The sequence below is a fragment of the Sceloporus occidentalis genome, unplaced genomic scaffold (assembly GCF_023333645.1).
Source record: "Sceloporus occidentalis isolate IW3139 unplaced genomic scaffold, rSceOcc1.0.p SCAF_1, whole genome shotgun sequence".
Lineage (NCBI taxonomy): Eukaryota > Metazoa > Chordata > Lepidosauria > Squamata > Phrynosomatidae > Sceloporus > Sceloporus occidentalis.
Window position 1 is genome coordinate 212,311,335 of NW_028316981.1, and position 23,153 is coordinate 212,334,487.

The 23,153-nt window shown below is 41.4% G+C and overlaps 1 protein-coding gene across 6 annotated transcripts in view; it reads left to right on the forward strand.

The window, feature by feature from the left end:
- TMOD1 (tropomodulin 1) overlaps window positions 1–22,981 on the forward strand; it is a 51,033-nt gene extending 28,052 nt beyond the window's left edge. For 3 of the 6 annotated variants that reach the window (XM_089488767.1, XM_089488768.1, XM_089488766.1), the window contains 6 exons: window positions 5,480–5,569; window positions 13,346–13,473; window positions 15,090–15,197; window positions 16,933–17,076; window positions 17,923–18,067; window positions 22,388–22,981. In XM_089488767.1, coding sequence (XP_089344893.1) covers window positions 5,480–5,569; window positions 13,346–13,473; window positions 15,090–15,197; window positions 16,933–17,076; window positions 17,923–18,067; window positions 22,388–22,452 — 680 coding nt within the window. In that variant the 3' untranslated portion in view covers window positions 22,453–22,981. Of the gene's footprint in view, window positions 1–5,479; window positions 5,570–13,345; window positions 13,474–15,089; window positions 15,198–16,932; window positions 17,077–17,922; window positions 18,068–20,924; window positions 20,990–22,387 lie in introns of all 6 variants that reach the window. The other 3 variants (XM_089488769.1, XM_089488770.1, XM_089488771.1) reach the window with 3 other exon arrangements.
- The last annotated feature ends 172 nt before the right edge of the window (window positions 22,982–23,153 follow it).

The window sequence follows — 23,153 nt, forward strand, 5'->3', positions numbered from 1 at the left end:
CTTTTCTTCCCCGCCTGGGACCCGTACTCGCCATGGCTTCTGCTCCTGATTGACATACTTTCTTTTCTTAATGGGGTTTACTGTATTATTGTCTGACAACAGATTATTTAAGGCCCAAATTAGAGATGATGATGATGATGATAGCTGCATGATGCCTGCACTTCTACCTCCCCCTCCCCTTCCAGAATACCCAGTTCTTCTTGCATGCATTATGATATGATCACAGCACCCTGCATTCCCTCCTGCAGCAACAGCAGTAGTGTATATAATATATTATATAAACATGGAGCATTGTTACATCCTGCTTCAGAGTAATGAAGCTGTGGGATGACATATGATTACTATTTTCACTATTGTCTCTAGCATGAGCCTAAAGCAGGGAGGATCTAGTGCAAATTGTTTTGGCTTCCATCATTGCACATTAACCACCATTTCACTGTATCTTTTTCCCTTTTCTTATCACATAACCTACCCCTCCTGCTTAAACTATGTCTGTTTTTTCCAGCCTGCTGTCTGTTCCATATTCCCATGACATCATCCATCACATTAGAAGTCGCAGAGGCACTGTAAGAGAACCACACTTGTGACCTCATCCTGGTCCTGTTTTAGGAATGCAAAGTGCATTAGGCCTGCTGCGCTGTCCTGTTGCCCAAAAATGTTTTGCTGCTTGATCATTTTGTATTCACAAAAGCTGTCTGGATTGTGAACTGGGGTCAGGACTTCTTATTTAGGAGATTATCACGTGCCTCTTTTTGCCCGATCCAGGCACAGGCTGGGCACTGGTTTAAACAGATTTTATTGCACTGGAAAGTATCGTTCTTCGAAAAATATGCCAGCAGTCCAGATTAGGTACATGATGCGGCCAAGTTGGGCACAGAGGCGTACAATAAGATCCATTTAAGTCCATGCCCAGCCCATGCCTGGATCAGGCAAAAAGAGGCGTGTGATAATCTCCTTACTCACTTATGTACGCTCCTCATCAGATGTAATCTGGCAAACTGAAGTCCTCTTTGCCACTCTGCTCATGACTAAATATCCAGCAGGGGTTTCAGTTTGTGCTCGAAATTGTAGGCTGGTGTTCAGCCAGCACATGCTCCTGGTCTAATGCTTCACATACCATCCTGAGATGCATGCTCAAAAGTAATTCTGAACACCATCAAAAACAGTAATAGAAGGTTCCGGAAAGAGAAGGAATAGTGTGCCCCTCCTCTCTCAGAAACATACACCTGTGCAGTGTTGCTTTAATTCTGAGGTTGCATGAAACAACTACTAGTTTACATTAAGAAATAAACAAAAGGTCCCATCTCATCCATAGAGGAGGATGTCTCCAATATAATTGCATGATATACTGCTCTGTATATCCTTGTCACTTACTGGGATGGACAGTATTCCTGTTTCTTTGAACTGGACCTGGTTAGGATCTGCAGTTATTTCCGATGCAGAGAGAGTAGAATTAATTGCCTTCACATGAGGTTGCTGGTTGCATCTCTGCATAAGTTTTGCTCTAGACTGTCTTTATTTTAATTAAATGGATGCCAGGAACATGGATTCTGCTGATAACCAATGTCAGTGTAGCCCACCAAATGTGTAATTCACACACTTAACCCATTGTAAAAGTACAACTTCTGTTATTTGACCAGTATTCCAATTTTAATTTAGAATAGTGCATACTGTACCTATTAGATGACAGTATTCCATACTGAACATACCTTTTCAAGAGAGTGGTTATTCTGAAAGGATTTTATTCTTGTCCTGGAGTCATATTGGAACATGGGAACCTTTGATTAAGGGAAGAGCTTAGATACTATTTGGAAGAGGAGGCTTCATATTCTTTGAAAAAAGAGGCAAAGGCTCAGCTTGATTTAAATTAGTGACTCCCTTTCCAGAAATTGTCAGCATTCCTATTTCTTGATACAATTTTTCCAATGGTTTTCCAGAGGTATTCTTTGAAAGCCTTGGAAACCTATCAAAGATTCTAAGTTAACTGAAAATATCAGTTACTGGAGACAAGCTTCTCTGAAAAACAGCTTGTCTACTGTTACCTGGCTTGCCCTAAAGCCATAAGAGAGCCTTCTTAAGTACGTTTGCTGTTTGGGAGGACCAGCAACCAGGTCTGACAGCCCTGGCTGATATCTACTGCAAGCTGAGAATGAAGGCAGAATTGTATGGTAAAGATCTGCAGGGTTCACAGATTCCTTAGTGAACATATTTGGGTTTCAGAAGATAAAATGAATTGGGGGGAAATTACTGAAGGTAGGCATATTTGAGAGCCACTGGTGGTGAAAATGAAATCACAATGAAAAGGAAATAATTTGCCTAGTTCCACCCCCCCCCCCCCAAAAAAAAGGTATATTTTCAGCAAAATGTTTTAAAGATAAGGTTCATGTTGGTTCTTTTCGTGGCTGAATATTTGGTTGTGAACATTTAGGTGTTTATACTAGAAACTGCTAGCTCTCAGGCATACCCACGAAAGAAAAACAAGATGGAAAGTAAAGCCAGGTGGTCCTTCTTCTCCCTACCTCTGGCATATGCATGCGCAGGTGCACATGCCTTCTCTCTTTCTTACTAGCTTCTTATTGCTGGCAATACAAAGCAATATTAAAAGTTGACATTAAATTCACTTTTGGAAAGTCCAGCAACATAAAACGCACTTCTGGGTGACTCCATCTGATTGCAGGGCATATTCAGTAGGAATATTTCCCACATCATGTGTAAAGTTGCACCATCTCCAGTCTGTCACTTCATTTGCACTTCATTCTGCTGAGCGTATAGTAGTGGGTCAAGCATATAGGCAGTGAGCAGTCCAGAAGGAGCAGGGTTCTGTACTTGGAACTGTCTCCATAGCAATAACAATAGCATTTACATTCCTAGAATCATAGAGTTGGAAGAGGGCCATCCAGTTCAACCCCCTGCTATGCAGGAAATCACAATCAAAGCATACCTGACAGATGGCCGTCCAGCCTCTGCTTAAAGACCTCCAAAGAAGGAGACTCCACCACACTCCGAGGAAGGAGTGTGTTCCACTGTTGAACAGCCCTTACTGTCAGGAAATTCCTCCTAATGTTGAGGTGGAATCTCCTTTCCTGTAGCTTGCATCCATTGCTCCAGGTCCTAGGCTCTGGAGCAGTAGAGAACAAGCTTGCTTGACATTCTTTCAAATATTTAAACAGGGCTATCATATCACCTCTTAACCTTCTCTTCTCCAGACTAAACATCCCCAGATCCCTAAGTTGTTCCTCATAGGGCATGGTTTTCAGACTCTTCATTTTAGTCGCCCTCTTTTGGACACGCTCCAGTTTCTCAACATCCTTTTTGAATTGTGGCGCCCAGAACTGGACACAATATTCCAGGTGGGGCCTGGCCAAAGCAGAATACATTGGCACTATTACTGTACCACCTGTTAGTGAACTCAGCACTCTTTAAGCAGTTTACAATTTGTACAATTTGTAAGCCAATTGCCCCCAACAAGCTGGGTACTCAGTTTACCAAGTTATGAAAGGATGGAAGGCTGAATCACCCTTGGAGCTCTGCCTGGGATCAAACTCACAACCTTGTGGCTGCAGTACCAGCATTTAACCACTGTGCCACCAGGGCTCCCCATGGATAGAGTAACCAGACAACCTCCTTTTCCAGGACATGTGCTACATTTTAACTTTCTGTCCAGGAGGAATTCCACAATGTCCTCCTTTTTGAGCATGAGTGAGAAGCATGAATTTACGTTTATATGTGTCTTTTTAGCTTTTTTTTGGAATGTCCTACACTTTCCTTGAATATCTTACATTTCACGGTGCCATGTCCTCCTTTGCAGTTAGGACATCTGGTCACCTGCAGCCAACAGACCCTAACTGAATATGTATTGCTACTTCAGGTCTTCTACAGGCCTCACAAGGACATTTCTCTGGAGTAGGTGTTATTGCTAGTTTCCTTTTCCCAAGTAGGGCTGAAACAGGGGAGGTTCAAGCTGTCAAACAAGAGTTGGGTCTCTAGGCACAGATGGATCCTGACACCAAGATTCGGTGTCACAGTGAGGGACAAAGCATAGGACTAGTGTATGATGTAGCTTGCTGTGTTAGAGCCAAGAGCATGTGAGGTTCTAGATTTATTGTCCTATGACTGACTCTCAGACATAAAAACAAACCATGAGTGATAACAATCCTGCATGATTCGTAAAGACTGTTTCCACCCATGTGCCCTCAAATGGGTCCATTTAGGGAGAACTCCATATTGGTGGCATGTAATGCTGGCTTCATTCTACTCTTGGGCAATTTAAGTCAGGAATTAAATTGTAGTGTCAGCAAAGATGGTCTTAAGTTTTGTGTGCTTCTCATTTTTGCCTGAACCTCTAATTGAATGGTCATTAAAGAATTTTCACATGTAGATAATTGCATGTATAGAACTTAGGCCTACCATGTTTAAAGCACATGCTTACCCATGCTTTTTTAGAAGTCCCTAGGATGCATGTTATGAATTATAATGTCAATCAAGTAAAAAAAGATTGATTAAAAAACTAGTTCAGTCAGTTCAAAAGCTATCTCTGCTTAATTGCACCCCTCTTAATGTCCATTTAAATGCACATAGAAAAAAATGGTTCGCAGGCACTCTCTTACACAGTAAAAGTATCCCCCTATTGCCTCTTATACAGTACCTGAGTGAACACCTCTTCCAAGACAGTACCTATTACAATGTGTGCGTAACTAATTGACTAAAAAGTGCAGAGGTAATACGTTATTTGAGTTAAGATCACACTACAGTCATGGCGCAAATATCATTTCTAAACTGCTGTCAGGTTTACATTTGTACAGTGTTGCTGCATGATGCCAGATCATTTACCTCTGAGGATGGATATGGCTTTATTTATGTTTCTATGTGCTTCTAAATGCACTTCATAGAGTGACGGTGTGAGAACGTAGACTAAATTTAAAACCAAATAAGAAACTCCAGCTGTTCATTTATTTGGAGAGTAAAGAGGCTTCTTAAACATTTTTGTCAGGGCCTTACAAATTCTGTGGGTAGCTCACATGGGTCTTGTCAAATGGTGTGAAGAATTTTACTACTTCCATCATTGGTTTTACCAGATTTCTAAGCAACTGCAGTAAAATTCTCTTTAACCTTTGTCAGCATACATAGACAACTGGGTCACTGAATGGAGAAATGGTCCAGAAGGATGCTATGATGTGGTAAGGTGCTACTTGAAAGTTGTTTTCATGCAATCCACGTGGTTATGGAAAAACATGTGCTCACATCTGATGTTGTCATGTGAGCTGTGTTGAGCTTCACCCATCATTCTGGGCCATCTTGAATTATGCTCTGCCTCAACCCCTTGACTTCAAAATACAAACCAAACAAAACCATTTATTTGTGCTATTTCAAGCCTTTTTTTAGGCTGCTGTGTGTCTTGGCCAAATTTTACTTTCCCAAGAAAGGAAAATCTGTAACTTTGCTCAGCGTATTTTGTTTTATTATCTTCTCTCTCATGTAGCTATTCTTGGCATGCATACCCTGATGAGTAATCAACAATATTATGAAGCACTTGGAAGCACAACCATAGTCAACAAAGAAGGATTGGATAGTAAGTAAGATTTACAGCCTCACAGATTCTGAAGACTTGAGCAAACTGGTGCAATCTTACTCGTGCTTGCTGAACACAGATATTGCATTTAGTGAGTTCACACTAGCAACTATTCTTTGATGTGCCCTGAAAAGCCCATGTATTTTTATCAAATTCCAGGAAGATTCACTGGTGAGTGGTTTACATGATCCTTTCTTTAGTCTTAATTATGGAAAAGCAAACTTCTCTCTAAAGAAATGGTTAGCAAAAGAACATCATATATGTTGACAGGAAAGGACTCCATATCAGCAGATCTATTCCCGAGTAAATGTTTTCCTCTCTCACTCAGAGATATTGCATCTTTACACAAAATTTTGCTTGTGGCTTTTTCTTTGCCATTATTTAAAAGACTCCCCTTTCAGGTTGCATTGCCCTCATAAGGCAGCTTGTATAATTTGAAAAACATCAAAACACATGACAATTAAACATACAGATGCAGGCAGTAGCAACAGTAAGGATTTTTAGGCATCAAGTATAGACTGAAATAAATGTGTTGTTTTAAAGTCAGCCATGATGTACTTAGAGATACCTCCCTAAGAAGGAAGTTCCAAAGTTGTGATGCCACCATTGAGACAGGGTCATCCTTTATAGCTGCCAGTAGTTGTGTGCATTCAAGTCATTTCCAACTTATAGCAACCCTGTAGCAACTCTGTCATTGGGTTTTTTTGGTAAGATTTGTTCAGAGGGCTTTGGCGCTTTACAGACCGCCCAAAAGGGTGGTCTGCCGGCGCCGGTGTTTGCTGCATGAAGGAACCGCAGCAGACAAACCACGTGGCTCCTCCGCGCAGCAAAAAGAAGCCGCAAGAAGCGGCTTCTTTTTGCGGCGCCATTATGATGCCGCAAAGTGCCATTGGCACACTTGTGGCGTCATAATGGTGCCGAGACATGCGGATGCTAAGCGTCCGCTACGTCAAAATGGTGGCGCCCATGTAGAATAGGCGCCACCATTTTGTATGTGCTCGGCACGTACTAGGGTTAGGGGTGTCTGGAAAGGACGCCCTTTCCTAACCCTAGTACGTGCCAAGCACATACTTTTTGGAGGTGTGGAACCTGCCTTTGTCACGGTTGCCTTCTGAGGATGAGAGAGAGACCTGCTCAGGGTCACTTAATGGATTTCCATGGCTGAGTCAGGGTTTTGAACTCTGATCTCCCTTAGATCAGCCACTTCACCACTCACACTCTCTGAATAGCTGCCAGCATAATGCTTAATTGCTGTGATGGATGAGGGCCAGAGAATATGGCTTCCAATGCTAATCATAATGTTTGGGAACGTCCATATAACACTAGCAAGAGCAAGTACATTTCTGTACCACTCATCAGTGAACTAGCACTCCCCAAGTGGTTTACAGTGTGTAAAACAATTGCCCCCAACAAGCTGGATACTCATGTTAGCGACCTACAAAAAGGATGGAGCCCTCCTTTAGAATTGAACTTAAAATGTGGTGGCTACAGGACCAGCAATTAATCACTTCGTCTACCAGGGCTCCTTTATATGAGTAGTAGACATATAAGAAGTAGACAGCTTTTCAGATAACATGGCCTAGCCGTTTGGGGGCTTTAGAGTCCAGCTTCTTCAGGTGACCTCACAACTAAAAAGGCAGTCAGTGGTCCCATACACACAGGCCAAAATAAAGCTGCTTCGGGTCACTTTAGAGATATGCTGTTTAAATGACACATCTTAAGAGGCCAGAAGCTGTGCCAAAGCTGCACTCCAGTCCTTAGGACTGGAGTGTGGCTTTGGCGCAGCTTCCGGCCTCTTAGGACGCATGCAGCATTTAAACAGCATACCTTCAAAGTGACCTGAAGCAGCTTTATTTTGGCGTGTCTGTATGGGCTCAGTGTGAATTATTTTGAATAGATATAATATGTTATGAGTACCTGGGTACCACGTATGTTCTGGCTTCCACATTCTGTAGCTAGATATCTCATGGTTGTTTTCAGAAATTTATCACAGTATGTCCTTTATACACTCCAGTATGATACTTTAATATATAGTTGAAAATATTTTACTAGCTGTTTTTTTCTATCTGTTTGCTTTGAAGTGGGTGCTTGGGTTTACTACCCACATTTACCACATTCTATAACCATGACAGTTTCTAAAACTATCTTCAAGGAGATCCCCATGTAGAATGCACTGCAACAATCTAATCTGGACATAACCACTGTGGCTAGGTTTGCTTTTCATGGCTACCAAAAAGCAGTCACGATAAGTGATGCCACCTCCACTTCCACAGACAGATCTGATGTCAAGGCACTTACAGACTGCATACCTGTGTTGTAAACTACTTTGTGTAGACAGAAGGCACAGGTAATGTGAGCCATTAACAATCCAATGCTTAAGGATCTAAGAAAGTTGATAAAATCAAGTCAGATAGGAAGATGTGCAGAAGAGTTGCTGAGATCCAGTTAGAGGTTTAGAGAAAAAAAGGCTGAATTTCCAAGCTGACATGGGCACCTTCCACAAAGAGTAACAGACATTGCTTCCAACAGCTGAAGAGTGTTTGCTGTTTGCTTGATCTGCAGAGGCTGATTATTAAATGAAAACAGCTCTGGCAGCTCAGTACTGCAGATGTGTTGGGCCTCTTCCCAAACACTTTGTGCTGCTGCTATCAAAGAGGGAGGGATGGCAATCTGGCCCTTCAGAGGGACTATGGGCCCATCCAAATTAAGATAGAAACATTTATTTTATTGTTTGTATGTACAGCACTGTGTAAATCTACAGTGCTATATAAATAAAGCTTAATAATAATAATAATAATAATAATAATAATAATCATCATCATCTAGATTTTTGAATCTGCCATCTTCCGTTATTTCTGTCTCGTTCAGATTAATTTTCATCTTTTTAGCCCTCATCCATTGCAATACTGTCCCCAGGCATCTGTCCAGGGATTCAGCTCCAGAATTAGAGGAACAAAAAGATAGACTTGCATATTGTGATGCCTTAACCTAAACCTATGGATAACTTTCACTGGCTTCTTGATATAGATATTGAAAAGCAAGAAGGAACCTTGTATTAAGTGGCTAAAGGGTAAAACATAAGTCCTCCAGCACAACCATTTGGGTCTTTCCTCTCAGGAGGAACTGGAACCATTCAACACCATGCCTCCAAGTTCCATCCTAGACAGAGAATTTGGAGGGATACCAGGTTGTTTTCAGTGGTCTGAAAACAAAAACAACAACAAAACAATGGGGTTAAAAGCCCCATTTTTTTCCTTAGTATAAGTCACCCAGGATGCAACAAAGACAATTTCTGCCTCAACCCTAGGAAGCTGGAAGCCAGACTGAAAGAGATCTAAATAATTAGATCTATTCTAAACAATCAGTGTCTTCCAAACCTACTTAGAGTTACAGGGCACTGCCTACACCTTGACCTTGCTCAGAACTGGTAAATATGAAGCTAATCCAAGCTTATGCTCCAACTACAGAGGCAGAAAAAAACAAACCCTGAAAGAGTCCAGGAGGAAACTGATGACACACCAAAATAGGACTTCTTCTTAATAACAGACCATTGGAATGCAAAAGTAGGAAACAGCAAAATCAGAGGTTATAAGAAAATTTGGACTAGGATAAAGAAATGAAGCAGAAGAGCTACTGCAAGGCCAATCGTTTGTTCACTGCAAACACATTCTTCAATCAACCCAAGAAGCAACTGTATACGTGGACACATCACCTGATGCCAATAGAGAAATCAAATAGATTACATAATTGGAAGCAGAAGACAGAGAAGCGCAATTGTGTCTGCAAAAAGAAGATGAGAAGCAGACTGTGACACAGGCGGGTTACAGACTGCCATAAAGTATGTATTCAGTACGTACTAGGGTTAGGAAGGGGCAGTGCTTCCGCACCCCCCTAACCCTAGTATGGACTGAGTCCGTACAAAATGGCGGCGGCTGTTCCACACAGCCGTCACCACAATGGTGTCACGAATGCACCGCCTCCAAACGAGGCGGCGCGGACGTGACGCCATCGCTCCACGCGAGGGTGCTTAATGCACCCTTTGCGCAGAGCAAGAAGGAGCTCCATTTCGGAGCTCCTTCCTGGTTTGCGTCGCTGGGCGCAGCCTTCAGACAGCTGCGCCCAGCAATGCAAGGGAGAAAGGGGCCAAGCGGCTCCTTTCTCCTCCTCCCCACCGCCACGGGGTGTCCTTGGGCCTTGAAGCCCCAAGGACACCCCTTTCCAGGCTGCGAGGAAGCGGCCTTTTGCCGCTTCCCCGCAACCTGCAAAGCGGCAGATCGGGGCCTCAGAGGCTGCCGGTCTGGCAGCTGAGGCCCCGATACACCAGAGAAAGGCATGCCTACAGGCCGCCCCAAAGGGGTGGTCTGTAATGCGCCACAGACTATGAAATACAAATATAAAAAAAATTAGTCTAAAGCTACAGAATACCAAACAAACCATCATGCCAAAATACAACATGAGGAACATCCCTGTAGAATTTAAAGATAATATGAAAAATAGATTTGCACCATTAACCCTAATTGACTGGGAACCAGAAGAACTCCAGACTCAAGTCAAGGATGTTGTCATGAATGAATGCAAAAAGGCACTATCTATAGCCAAAAAGAAAGAGAGGGCTCAATGAAATTCTACAAGCAGTTAAGGACAGATAGAAAGTAAAATGTAACAGAAATAGAGTCAGAACCCTGAAGGCAACTGTTCAGCGATTTGTGTGCAGGGACAATGGGAACTACTATAATAATGCAGACAAATAGATGATAACAACAAAAGAAGAACAAGAGATCTCTTCTAGAAGATCTGAGAAATAGAAGGAGAATTAAAACCAAGAGTGGGGATGTTCTATGAACAGCAGGGGAACACACTATATGAAAAAAAAGATGTTGGGAACAACAAATAGAAGAACTATATAAAAGAGATTAAAGAGTGAGAGATTCGTTCAAAGAAGAACCATATGAAGACAAACCTCCAGTTTTAAAAAGTGAAGTGGAAGCTGTACTCAGAACACTTGGGAGAAACAAATCACCAGCAACAGATGGCATATCAGTAGAGCTACAGGCTACAGAGACAGCATCCACTCTAGTTCTAACTAAAATATGTCAGTAAATATGGAAAACAATGGCCCACAGTTGGAAACGTTCAATATACATTTCGGTCCCCAAGAAAAGGGGGCAGCAAGGATTACAGCAACTAGAAGACCATTGCATTAATTTCCCATGCAAGCAAAGTGATACTCAAAACTCAACAGCAAAGACTTTTACATATATGGAGCAAGAAATACCAGATGTCCAAGCTGGGTTCTGGAAAGGAAGAGGCACTGGTGATCATATTGCAAATATACATTGATTAATGGGGCACAGCATGAATTTCAAAAGAAAATCAATCTGTGCTTTATAGATTATAGCAAAGCCATTGTGTATAAATAAAGAAAAACTGGGGGCTACAATATTTGATTGTTCTGTGGACTAAATCTACTCAGGACAGGAAGCTACTGATAGAGTATAGAGAAATGGAATGGTTTCCAATTGGCAAGGGGGTCAGGCAAGGTTGCATTTTATCTAGTTTAACTTGTATGCAGAACATATCATACATTAATTAAGCAGGATTAAACCTGGAGGAAGGAACATCAATAGTTTAAAATATGCAGGTGACACCATACTACTAGCAAAAAATAGCAAAGATTTGGAACAATTCCTGAAGAAAGTCAAGGAAGAAAGTGCAAAGGCAGATTTACAGTTGAACATTATGAAAACATAAATAATGACCGAAGATGATTTATATGACTTTAAAGTAGAGAATCAAGCTGTTGAAATATTTCAAGATTTTCCATAGCTTGGCCCAGTCATTAATAAAAATGGAGACTCCAGTCAAATCAGAAGACTCCAACTTGAAAGGGCATCTGTAAAGGAACTAGACAAGATCCTGGTATCTAAAGCTGTGGTGGTATTTCTAAAGAGAAAGACCACATTCTATATGGATAGAAGAATAAATAAAGGAAGCTAAGCCTGTGAGTTGCCAAGACTTGAGCAGGGCTGTTGTGTTGGGCAATTCAAATCTCATAAGCCTTCAGCCTTTGTATAGTAAACAAAATATTTAAATATCAAAAATATCAAAGCTAAACCTGTTAGAGATTCGCTTTCATTTTCAGAGTACAAGGGGAAAAAGGGCTCCAATCTGAGAAATGAGAACTGAAACTGACTTATAAAAACACCAAGACAAGTAGCTTGCAATTAGTGAAAAGTTAACTAATGGCTTCATTTACATTGCATGGGGAGCTTACATCCTAACTAGCTAATGAATAGATCAGGTTAAAGAAGAAAGCTTCACTTTCAAGGAGAGGTGTAGGGGACTTCCAAGGACAGAAGAATTTTTTATGTGAGTAATTTCCTAAAGGAAGTGACCTGGATCACATGGTTTGGTTGTTTTGTTGCATAGGGTCTTTATGACCATACAATTGATACTGTGGACAGTCAAGAAGACAAACAAATGGGTTCTAGAACAGATCAAGCTGGAACTCTCTGGAGGCCAAGATGATATTCAGACTGTCATACTTTGACCACATCATGACGGAAAATAAATCATTTCAAAAGACAATGATGCTAGAAAATGTGGAAGGCAGTAGAAAGAGAGGAAGACCCCATGGCAGCTGGTTGGACTTAATCAAGAAAGACAGGGGCCTAGGCTTGCAGGACCTGAGCAGAGAGATTGAGGACAGGGGGACTTGGAGACGTCTCATCCAGAAGGTCACCATGAGTCAAAGTTAACTCAAGGGTAGCTAATTACAAGAGGTTTCTCATTGGAAGAGGAAGAGTTTCTCATGCAGGAAATGCCTTTACTACCTAAACCTCACTTGCTCTAAATAGCAAAGAGAGAGGAGAAGAGAATGCTGAAATTTCCCAACATGTTTATGATAGGGTGACTTGGAAGTGTCTTATTCATGAGATCACCATGACTTGAAGTCTCCGTGATGGGGTGGGCTAGAAATAAATCATTTATTTATTTATTTATTTATTTAGTCAGTCAGTCAGTCAGTCAAACTGAAGGCAGCTAACTACAGCTTGGAATTCACATTTTTCTTTTTTTTAAAATTGAGAAATATAAAGCTTGGATTTTGGAAAAGGTACTTTTTTGGACTACTATTCACAGAGTTTACAAACTGAATTTGGAAGTGTTCATCCAAAAATGAAACTTTTCCAACTTACGTTTTAAGATTTTTTTAAAAAAAATAGTCAAAATGTGTGTGACACAAACCATCTTTCAAGATAAGGCTGTTAAGAAATGAGGTGAAAAGCATTGTACATACAGGGGTACACTTTATGGGTTTGTATGAAGCTAAGGCAGCCTTATCCACCCTGGTGACTCTGAGCTGCATTAGACTGTAACCTCCACCATGGCTATGATGGCTGCAGGTAATGGGAGATGTAGTCCAACATGGAATGGAACCAGGTTGGGGAAGCTGGGTTAGGGAAACACAGTTGCAATCGTGAATTACCAAGGCTGGGTTGGGAATAGTGCTACTGGAAAGACTGATTTTCTGCACATGACCAAAGATAGGCCTATTTGTGGTCCATATGTTTCTTCTTCCTATTCTTCCCCAAACAAAATGAAACGTACTGAAAATGATGTCGTTGCCAGTGACCAGAAGCTGTTGGGGTGAGACCAAACGGGAGCCCTGGGAATCAGTAACTAACTCTTTACTCACTGGACCACCGGGGCAACTGCTCACAGGAAGGGGAACTATAGGCCTTTGACTAATACATCATTTATCCTACTTTCATGCAGGTATAATTAAGCCTACGCAATATAAACCCGTTCCAGATGAACCAAATTCAACAGACGTAGAAGAAACATTGGAAAGAGTGAAAAACAATGATCCAGACCTTGAGGAAGTCAATCTCAATAATATTAAGGTATAAATCACTTCCGATTTATGATCTTGCATGGAATAGCAAGAAGAGGCATTTTTTTGATATAGCCAATCACATTTTTCTTTCCCAAAAAAGTCATAACAATTACTTTCAGGCTTACTTGATTCCTAAAAGTTACCTAAGGGTCTATACCACCGTTGGATACCTAACATTTTATGACTTAATTGTGCCTATTATTTCCCTGTTTATAATACTGCTTATTATCACTTTTTATATAATTTATATAATATAAATTATCTCCCTGATAATATAGTGATTATCACTAATAATCTTTTATTTTTTAAAAAACAAACAAACAAAATTGGTGTAGTATCTACATTTTATCTCTGCAAATACATGTTTCCAAATCAGTGTTTGCTGAGAATAACCCAACTTTGGGGTAGTTGGAGAACAAGTACTTTACTGGAGAATTTAGAAGGCAGAAGAGTGTTTAAGTCTTCTCCCACTCACCAGTTATTCAGTAAAAATGTCCCTGAAGGTTGTTTTCAAAGGTACTTTTCTCCCACCAGCCACATCAGGCAGCACTGCGGTGAGATGGTGGTGAGTCCTCTAAATAAGTCAGTTTCCCCCAACTTATGTTGTTGGATCCCTGGGATTACTTGAAAGAAAGGAAATTAAATAATTTTTGTTTGCAATTAAAATTCAATCATAAATTCAAATATTAAAGTATAACTGCAGTCCTAAACAGCTTTTCATAAGAGTTAATCCTATGAAAGAAAGAAAGGAAACCTGTTAAGTATGAAACAAACACCATAATTTCTTTCAAAATTTTAACATGAAGAAAAGCTTCTCTTCTGTCTTCTTGCCCTCACTCCCACACCCATTTTTGCCTGGTGCTGCCATTACCCTCCTTTCAAAAATAAATATTTTATTTATTTAACGGATTTATAACCCTCTTTGAATCCCATTTTGGGAGGAAGGCAGGATATAAATCCCTTAAATAAATTAAATAATTTCAGAGGCCACTTGCAGTGGAAGTAGGGATGCCATATCCTGCCTGTAGGTGGGGCAATCCCGCTTTTGGCGGTGCCGGCCCAGGCCGGTTTCGCGCCAAAACCGGGACTGCCCCGCCTGTGGCTACCTCTGCCCCCGCGCGCGCCTTCTTTGTGGCCGCGGGGTCCTCCAAGGCCTCGCTGAGGCCTGGGAGGGCTCTCCGTGGTCCGAGCTCCGGCCACGGAGACGCTCCCTCCCGGGCTCCAGCGAGGCCTTGGAGGCGGCTCCATGGTTGGAGCTCCGGCTGCGGGGTCCTCCAAGGCCTCGCTGAGGCCTGGGAGGGCTCTCTGCGGTCCGAGCTCCAGCCGCGGAGATGCTCCCTCCCGGGCCCCGGTGAGGCCTACATATCAAAATGTAGGGCTTTAAAAAAAAAAAGTCCTACATTTTGATATGTTGTCCTACATTTGTCCCAGTTTGGAGGTCTTCACTTATGGCAACCCTAAGTGGAAGGGACTTTCGGACGAAGATCACTTTACAGCATGTAGAGAAAGGGTTGAAATATTTCAAGGTAAACACAGGGTTGGAAACTGCTTTCCTTGGCATTTGTAGTTTCACACCAGCAAACCAGTACACATAGAGATGGTCTGTGTGTTTTTCTTTTGAAGGACATCCCAATACCAACATTAAAAGCATATGCTGAGGCTCTGAAGAACAACAGCTATGTGAAAAAGTTCAGCATAGTAGGAACAAGAAGCAATGACCCTGTCGCTTATGTAAGTGTTAGACAGCTTACCCTGGCTAATCTGCTCAAGGAAGCTTTTAATGGGACTGTTTCCTTTAAAGATGATTTGCTAGAATGAAGTACTTGTCCAAGTGCACATCTTGTATGAAGGATTCTCTTTTTCCTTACTGAAAAGAAGGTTTAGACATACTTTTCATAGAAGTTAAGTCCAACTGAAACAGGCATGATTGCTTCTGAGTAACAGTGGTTGGGACTGAACTTTTTAATTTGGGCATTGGCATATTTATGGTCTAAAGAAAGAAGGGGAATGTGCAAGGGGCAACAGTGGATAATAGGGGAAATTATCTCTATTCAAATAATAATATATCAGTCTTTTATGGGTCTCATGTGAAGAAGTGGGTTTGGCAACAAGCATGCTAAATTTGGCCTGTTGTGAGTACAGATATCCGATCTTTCTCTTGCACATTAATTGTTTCATCTCAAACTATTTGAAACTGAGTATGGGGAGAGGTTGTATATTTGGAGATCAACCCTGAAAAAAGTGTCTTGCTGCTGCCGAATCAAGCTTCATTTGGGCTGTACCCTGGTGTTATCACGTGGCTTTTCTCCCCCAAACTGCCATCTTGGTACAGCGAGGCTTCAATGCTGGTCTCTGAACTCGCTTTGGCAGTCATTTTTCAAAGTCAGGAGCCGCACGATAACACCAGGGTACAGGCCGAATGAAGCCTGAATTCTGCAGCAGTAAGATGCTTTTTTTTTCAGCAGTGTGATAAGTTAATTTGTCTGTATGTGGATTTTTTGAGTGCCATTATAAATTATAATGGCCCAGTATATATCCTCTAACTGTCCTGATTCCCCAGGGACAGTCTCAATTAATCCTCTGTGGTCCCACTTTTTCAGCTGCTTTTAAAATATCTCAGTTTTTCTCACCTCCTCCCCCTTTCTTCCTTTGTCCTTAGCTTACTTCAGTTGCTGCAAAGTGCAGAAGTAGTTTGCATTCAATTAACTCAGAGAGTGAAGAAGAGAGAAGGGGGCAAAATCTTGCCTCTCCCAGAAGACTCAGGCAAAAGCAAACTGCTGCAGTCTGTCCTAGCTTGTGTGTTGTTTCTCATCAAATAATTTTTCCATCTTGACCAATGATGTTGCTTGGCCACATGTGTCTCAGTTTTCATCTGTGAAATGTTGAGACTATGTCAGTAGGAGAGACAGTGTGGTATAGTAGTTTGAGTGTTGGACTACAACTCTGGAGACCAGAGCCATGAAACCCATTGGGTGACTTTGGGCAAGTCATACTTTCTCGGCCTCAGAGGGTGGCTGTGGCAACTCCCTCTGAAGAAATGTGCCAAGAAAACCCAATGATAGGGTTGCCTTGGAATTGTCATCAGTTGGAAACGACTTGGAAGCACATAACAACAACAACAACAAATGTCAACATGAAAGCTTGTCTTGGCTAGTCAATACCTCTGGGGACAAGATTGCTTCTGTACTGGAATCTTTTCAATCTGCTCATAGCACTATATTACCTGTGAAAGATAGAATGAATGTCCATAATCAGGTGGCATATTTCTTCAGTTACCAGATATTTGGGCTAATCTTACAGTAGCAAGAAAATGGCTTTTTGGTCTGATTGCTCTTTGGCCTGATATCAGTCAGCAACACAATTCTTACATAGTTATGACACTATTAAAGCTTTTTGGTGGTGGTGGTGATGATGATAGATAATGATAATACTTTTCTCTGCATCCACCTTTCTCTGACTATGGAAGGCACTGGCAGAAATGTTAAAAGTCAACTGTGTATTGAAGACCTTAAATGTGGAATCAAATTTCATTTCTGGATCAGGAATCCTCGCCTTGATAGAAGCCCTTCAGTGCAACACAACACTAATTGAGCTCAAAATTGACAACCAGGTAACCAAAACTTTATTCCAATTCTCTTATGCAGATACAAAATGAAAATAATATAAAATTGTATTCTGTTTTATGTTCAGAGGAGGCAAATCATCTTGAAAAAAGTTGCATTGGAAGAACTGGACAAAAGTGGGCAAGCATTTTCTAGGCTGTATGCTACTGTTTAGGTTAAGGGTTAAACAGATTCTTCAGATGAAGAGAATCAGCATAAAAGGAGAACTCACACTGTGACCCTGAGCCATGCGATTAACATAACTTCACAATGAAATTAGACATGTATACATTGGTAAATCAGATATTAAGCCCAGCTGTCAGTCTTGTTCCTCACCTGGTGTTTCAGGCAGGTTGTTTATTTTAATATTGCTGTTGTTTTGAGCTGCAGTGTGGGTGTTCATAGACTGATCCATAAATTCATGGTCTTTCTTCTTGGAATTCTTGGATTTTCTAAGTGCAAACCTGGGATGGAGAATTTCTTGGTGTCATCCCAGAGAGGCAAGTGTATGTCCTGACTAAGTGAAATGTCCTGGATATAGTTCCTTTTCTTTCCAATTTTATGCTGGGTTAAAACCAACTGACCAGGGGAACTGGTATAAAAAGTCTCCAATCATACTGGAAACTGACAGAAAATATTCTAGAATAAATCAAGTGGGTATGGTTCTCCAAAATAAAATCAGAAAGAACAGGAACAAAATCTGTTACTTTCTGGTCTTTTTAAAATCATTCTGGATGTGCTCTCAGTGGCAAATGCAAGTGGAGATTTTTATCATCTTAATATGCAAGGAAGCTAGATGGGGAAATAAAACCTGAAATAACTGATATGCTGCCTGTCTTTTTATTTCTTTTAAGAGCCAGCTCCTAGGTAACAAGGTAGAAATGGAGATTGCAAGTATGTTAGAAAAGAATACATCTCTCTTGAAGTTTGGGTATCACTTCACGCAGCAAGGCCCCAGGCTTCGTGCATCAAATGCCATGATGAACAACAATGATCTTGGTGAGTGAGTTCTTCGAGCTGGGTGTGCATCCTGAGAAGCATGGATTCACAGAAGGAGGGTCATAAATTCATCCCCTGCCCCAGGATTTCCCTGCACAGGAAATAAAGTGTTTGCATATTGTTTCTACAGCAAAGTTAAATTTGTCTTGTATCTATTGCAATTTGGTTGATGGGAGGGCAAGTGTCTAATATTTTAGGGATCTCTCAGTGGTTGCTTAATTTTGAGAACTGGAGTATCTGCTGGGATTTGATTCCAGGACCCCCTGTGGATACCAAAATCTGTAGATGCTCAAGTCTCATTATATACAATGGCATAGTAAAATGGTGTTCCTTATAGAAAATGGCAAAATCAAGGTTTGCTTTTGGGAATTTATATATTTCTAAAATATATTCAATCTATGAATGCTTGAATCTGTGGAAAGAATCTGTGGATATTATATATATGTGACTATATATGTGAGAGGTAGTAGGAAGGAACATGAGCAGAAGCATGAGGAACAAAAGATAGCTAGATAACTAGACAGCTGTCTCGGGCTGCACTAAAAATACCACTTTGAAGCCAGCTGCTTTGGAATATGTTGCAATCTAGACTTCGTCTGCACAGACCAAAATCCCCCCCCCCCAAATTTTGTCAGCATCCTATTCAGATGAAGCACAGCCCAAACCTTGGTATTGGCGTAAACAGTCTCACCGATGTCCGGCACATTCAGCACCAGAGCTGGGGTACAACACCCTTAAAATGAATTTTTTAAACTTGCCCGTTATTCTGGATTTTCTGGGGAGATCCAGAGCCCTCTGTTCTTGCTGAGCTGCCTGGTATGTCAATTGCTATTGCCAGTCGCTCACTCTTGAGGTCAGAACGAGGCACCCAGACATGTGATTGTCACTGTGTGCCTCATGTTGACTTCAGAAGCAAATGATCTGCAGTAACAGCAGATGCATTGGGTGGCTCAGTGGGACACTCATGCAGACAGAAAGCCTGGCCTGGGAATGGAAGGCCAGATAATGGTGGTGGTGGTGGGAATTGGCCAGCTCCGGTGCCAGGATATTCTGGCCTGCCCCTAGAGTATCCAGTCCATATAGATAGGGCACAAGAGATTGTTGCTGCAAATAGTTTAATTGTTAAAATATCAAACTTTTAAAGTCTTGTTTGACATCTTCATTTCCCATCCCTGCTACCGCTTCAGGACCTGAAAGGTGAGGTTGATTTTTAACATTGCTAAACATGTTCACAATGGGTGCCTCAACACTTTAGAAAAATGCAGCTTGGCACCACTTTAGCTGTCATAGTTCCATCCAACAGAATCCTGAGATTTTGTAGTTTTTTGAGCCACCAGCACTCTTTGTCAGGGAAGGCTAGATACCTTGTAAAACTACAAATCCCAAGATTCTGTAGGCTGGAGCCATGGCAGTGAAAAGTGGTGCTAAATTGTTTTTTTCCCTACAGTGTAGATGTACCCAAGGAATCACATAATGTTTTCAGTTCAGCCCTCTAGGGGTCTCAAGGAAACATTTTCTCCATCAAATGAGACTCGAAGCAGTGGCTCCTCACATTTTGGGGGGAAGATCATAGATTTCTTTGAGACTCAGATAAAACCTATAGACCCCCTGCTCAGAAAGTGCATTTAAAACACAGCATTCAAAGTAACAGGAACAAAATTAAATAAAAAAATATTTTTGTGTGCCCAATTCAAGTCCTCCTGAATCCCATTCATCGACTCCCTCCCCCTGTAGACCACAAATTTGCGACCCCAGCTTTAGAGGATTGCTTAGGATTGAACCTAGTGGCATCTGTATTCAAAGGACATGCAATACATATCGAAAATGTACAGTTGCTAGCGCAGATGGTGGGCTGTCTTAAGGAATTATAAAACTGAACAGCCACTGGTGTTGACTGTGGAGAATGACTCTTTCAAAATACATCAGTCCCTCTACATTCACTGGGGTTAGGGGTGAAGGACCCTCGTGAATGTGGGGAAATTGCAAATAAAAAAACATTATGCTATTTACTGAAGAGAACACCCCTCTAGGAATTTACCAGGTCTTCCCCTGCAACTCTGTGGTCAACATCTGCCAGAAGCTGATCATAGAATCATGTTGGAGTAGCTAAAAATGCCTAGAGAAGTGTTTTCTCTAGGAACTTCTTCTCCAGCACAACTCTATGTTCAGTTTCCAGCAGAATTGTGCTGGAGGACAGAGATTCCTAGAGATTACATATTAATCAAAACTGCAAATAATCAAAATCTGCAAAAGTCAAAGCTGCAAATGTAGAAGGCCAACTGTACAGTCAGTCCTCTGTATTCATGGATTCTTTTTTCGTGGATTCATCCATCCATGGCTGGAAAATATTCAAAAGAAGATATAAATTCCCAAAAGCAAACCTTGGTTTTGCCATTTTCAATAAGGGACAACATTTTACTATGCTATTGTATTTAATGGGACTTGAGCATCCATATTGCTTCAGAGTCTAATTTGATGGAGAAACCGTTTCCTTCAGACTCCTAGAGGGCTGGACAGAAACCATTATGTGATTTTGGTATCCACAAGTGGTTCTGTAACCAAACCCCAGCGGATACCAAGGGCCCACTGTCTGCTTATTAACAATATACAGTATAAATACCTATTACAATATCAATATTATGTAGCAGTTGTGGCAACAAACCTTCCCTTATTGTCTGGCTGGTGTTAAACCCTGGAACATTCCAGCCATGCAGGGAAGAAAGTTGTCACCAACTAAAGGTTCACAGCTAAGTTTTTATGACAGGGAACAGTTGTCACTTGCCTGCAAACTGCTACTAGCTTACCTCCTGGGTTGCAATGCCATACTGAATATATCTGACTGGGTTCTTATTTGCAGCTCGTATTCATCGGTGCGATGGCCTCTGGCATAACACATCAGCCTTGGAACTGGAGGATGTATAAGTATAGACTTTCCCCCCTTACTCTTGGCGATCACTTATCTTTTCTTTCCAGGCTTGAACTAGCAGACCCTTTTCGCTGTCTCACTTGGTTTTGACTATTTCTTTCAGTTTCTTTTCATGTCTTTGCTGCAGAAGTCTTTTATTCTTTAGCAATAACTTCAGCTTCCATAATGGAAGAAAATACCACTGTGTCAACTTTTTCATCCTTTTCTTGCTCTTTTCTTCCCATTTGCTTATTTGTTTGGGTGACTGAAAACCCTTTGCTTATTTGTTTGGGTGACTAAAAACTCTTTGCAAGACGATTAGTGGGCTAGAACATTGGGAAAAGGTCGCCCATGATTTCAGGTCAGGAGAATTACTTACCTGGCAGGGTAAATACCATGAACATGAAGATGGCCTGGAGACACCTTTTGAACAAAGGAAGTGAGCAGAGGTCTCTTCTGGTTCACTTCCAGTTTCAGAAAAAGGCCTTTCCTGAGTCTTTATTGGTTCAGGGCCCCCAAAACATGGCAAAATGCCCCAGAGACAGCATTTGAGGGCAAATCATTTAAAAATGTATATCTTTTTAGTGTGATGTAGTAGTCTGAGTGTTGGACTATGACTCTGGAGACCAGGATTCAGTTTCCCATACGGCCATTAAACCCACAGGCTGACTTTGGGCGAGTTTCATGCTCTTAGCCTCAGAGGAAGGCAGTGGCAAACTTCCTCTGAACAAATGTTTCCTATAAAATCCCATGATAGGGTCCCCATGAGTCAGAAATGACTTAAAGGTATTCAAGAACAACAAAATAATTGACCCCTGGGGAATGCTGTGGCCCACAAAAATAGCACTGTGGGGCATGTGGAGTCCTTTGGCCACATTTTGTCCATCCTTGTTTTAAAGGCATTTGTTTGAAGGAGTTAAGATTGCTCACATCTTTTTATAAAGATGTATGAAATGTTGAGATTGAATAATATCTAGGAAATAGAGAAATTCAGGGATCTATTATCGTAGCTCATGTATAATTTAGGGGCTGTGCAGGCCTCCAGCTGCCCCTTTTACACCCAGATTAGGGCTGTGGCAACCGCACACTGCGGCCCTGATCTGGCCTTTCCATGACTTCCTTTCCATGAAAGCCATGACTTTACAGCACTACATCGTACACACACAGCACCAGAAATGGCCATGATGCTGCATACCATGCAGTGCAGTGCACAGCATGATGCTACCCTGGAGACATTAAGGCCCAAGTCTGCCCCCACCCTGGCCCAAACTGTCAGTCTGCACAGGGCCTTATTCTACTTTTTGTCCAGAGTGATAAGTGCTGTTGTGAAATATTTAGAATATGTATGGAACAGCTGCAGAGTGTAAACAGATAGCAACTATGTTACTTCAGCTGTATTTTCTGTTCTTTTTCAGTGAGGAAGAGGAGGCTTGCAGACCTGAATGGGCCCATCTTTCCCAAGTGCCGGACTGGGGTGTAGTTGTGGACTACGGAGAAGGTGTTAGTGAGTTGGCACCAGATTGCAAAGTCTCGTGGCAGAGCAACTGTGCAGTGAATTTTTGATGCCTGTTTTTTCATATGACATCATTGTGCACTAAAAGGTTGAAAACTAGTGATGTAGGCAAAGATCTTTAGAATCAATGTGTGAATAATGACTTTTTTTCTCTTTGAGAGCATAGGTGGGAATGTGTGTCCTTTCAAATGCTGTTGGGTTTCAGTAACCAGCAGCCCTAGCCAAGTCAATGGTGAAGAATGAAGACGATTGCAGCCCAACAGTTTCTAAAGGACCACACATTCCCATCCCTTTAGAGTAATCCAGAGTTTGAGCCTGTTAACCATATGATGCAAGTTCTGGATTATAACACAATACATCATAGCATAAAGGTTGCTTGAATTAGATTGCAGCCTAATTTCAGTATGGATTTCTGTGTGTGTAGTGTGACATAGTTAACAAGAAGAATGGTATTCTGCAAATTTTCAGAAATGTTTAAAAATATACTTTATTTTTGACTTGATGACAAGAATTTGAAAGAAGCTTCTAGTCTGACAGCATTTCTACCATCCCAAAGTACACCATTGATTTAAGGACATGTGAACTTAAGTCAGCTAACAACATCCCCAGCTGTAAATTACAATCCCATTGTAAAAGCATCTGCACACCCAACCAAGAGAAGGAATGTT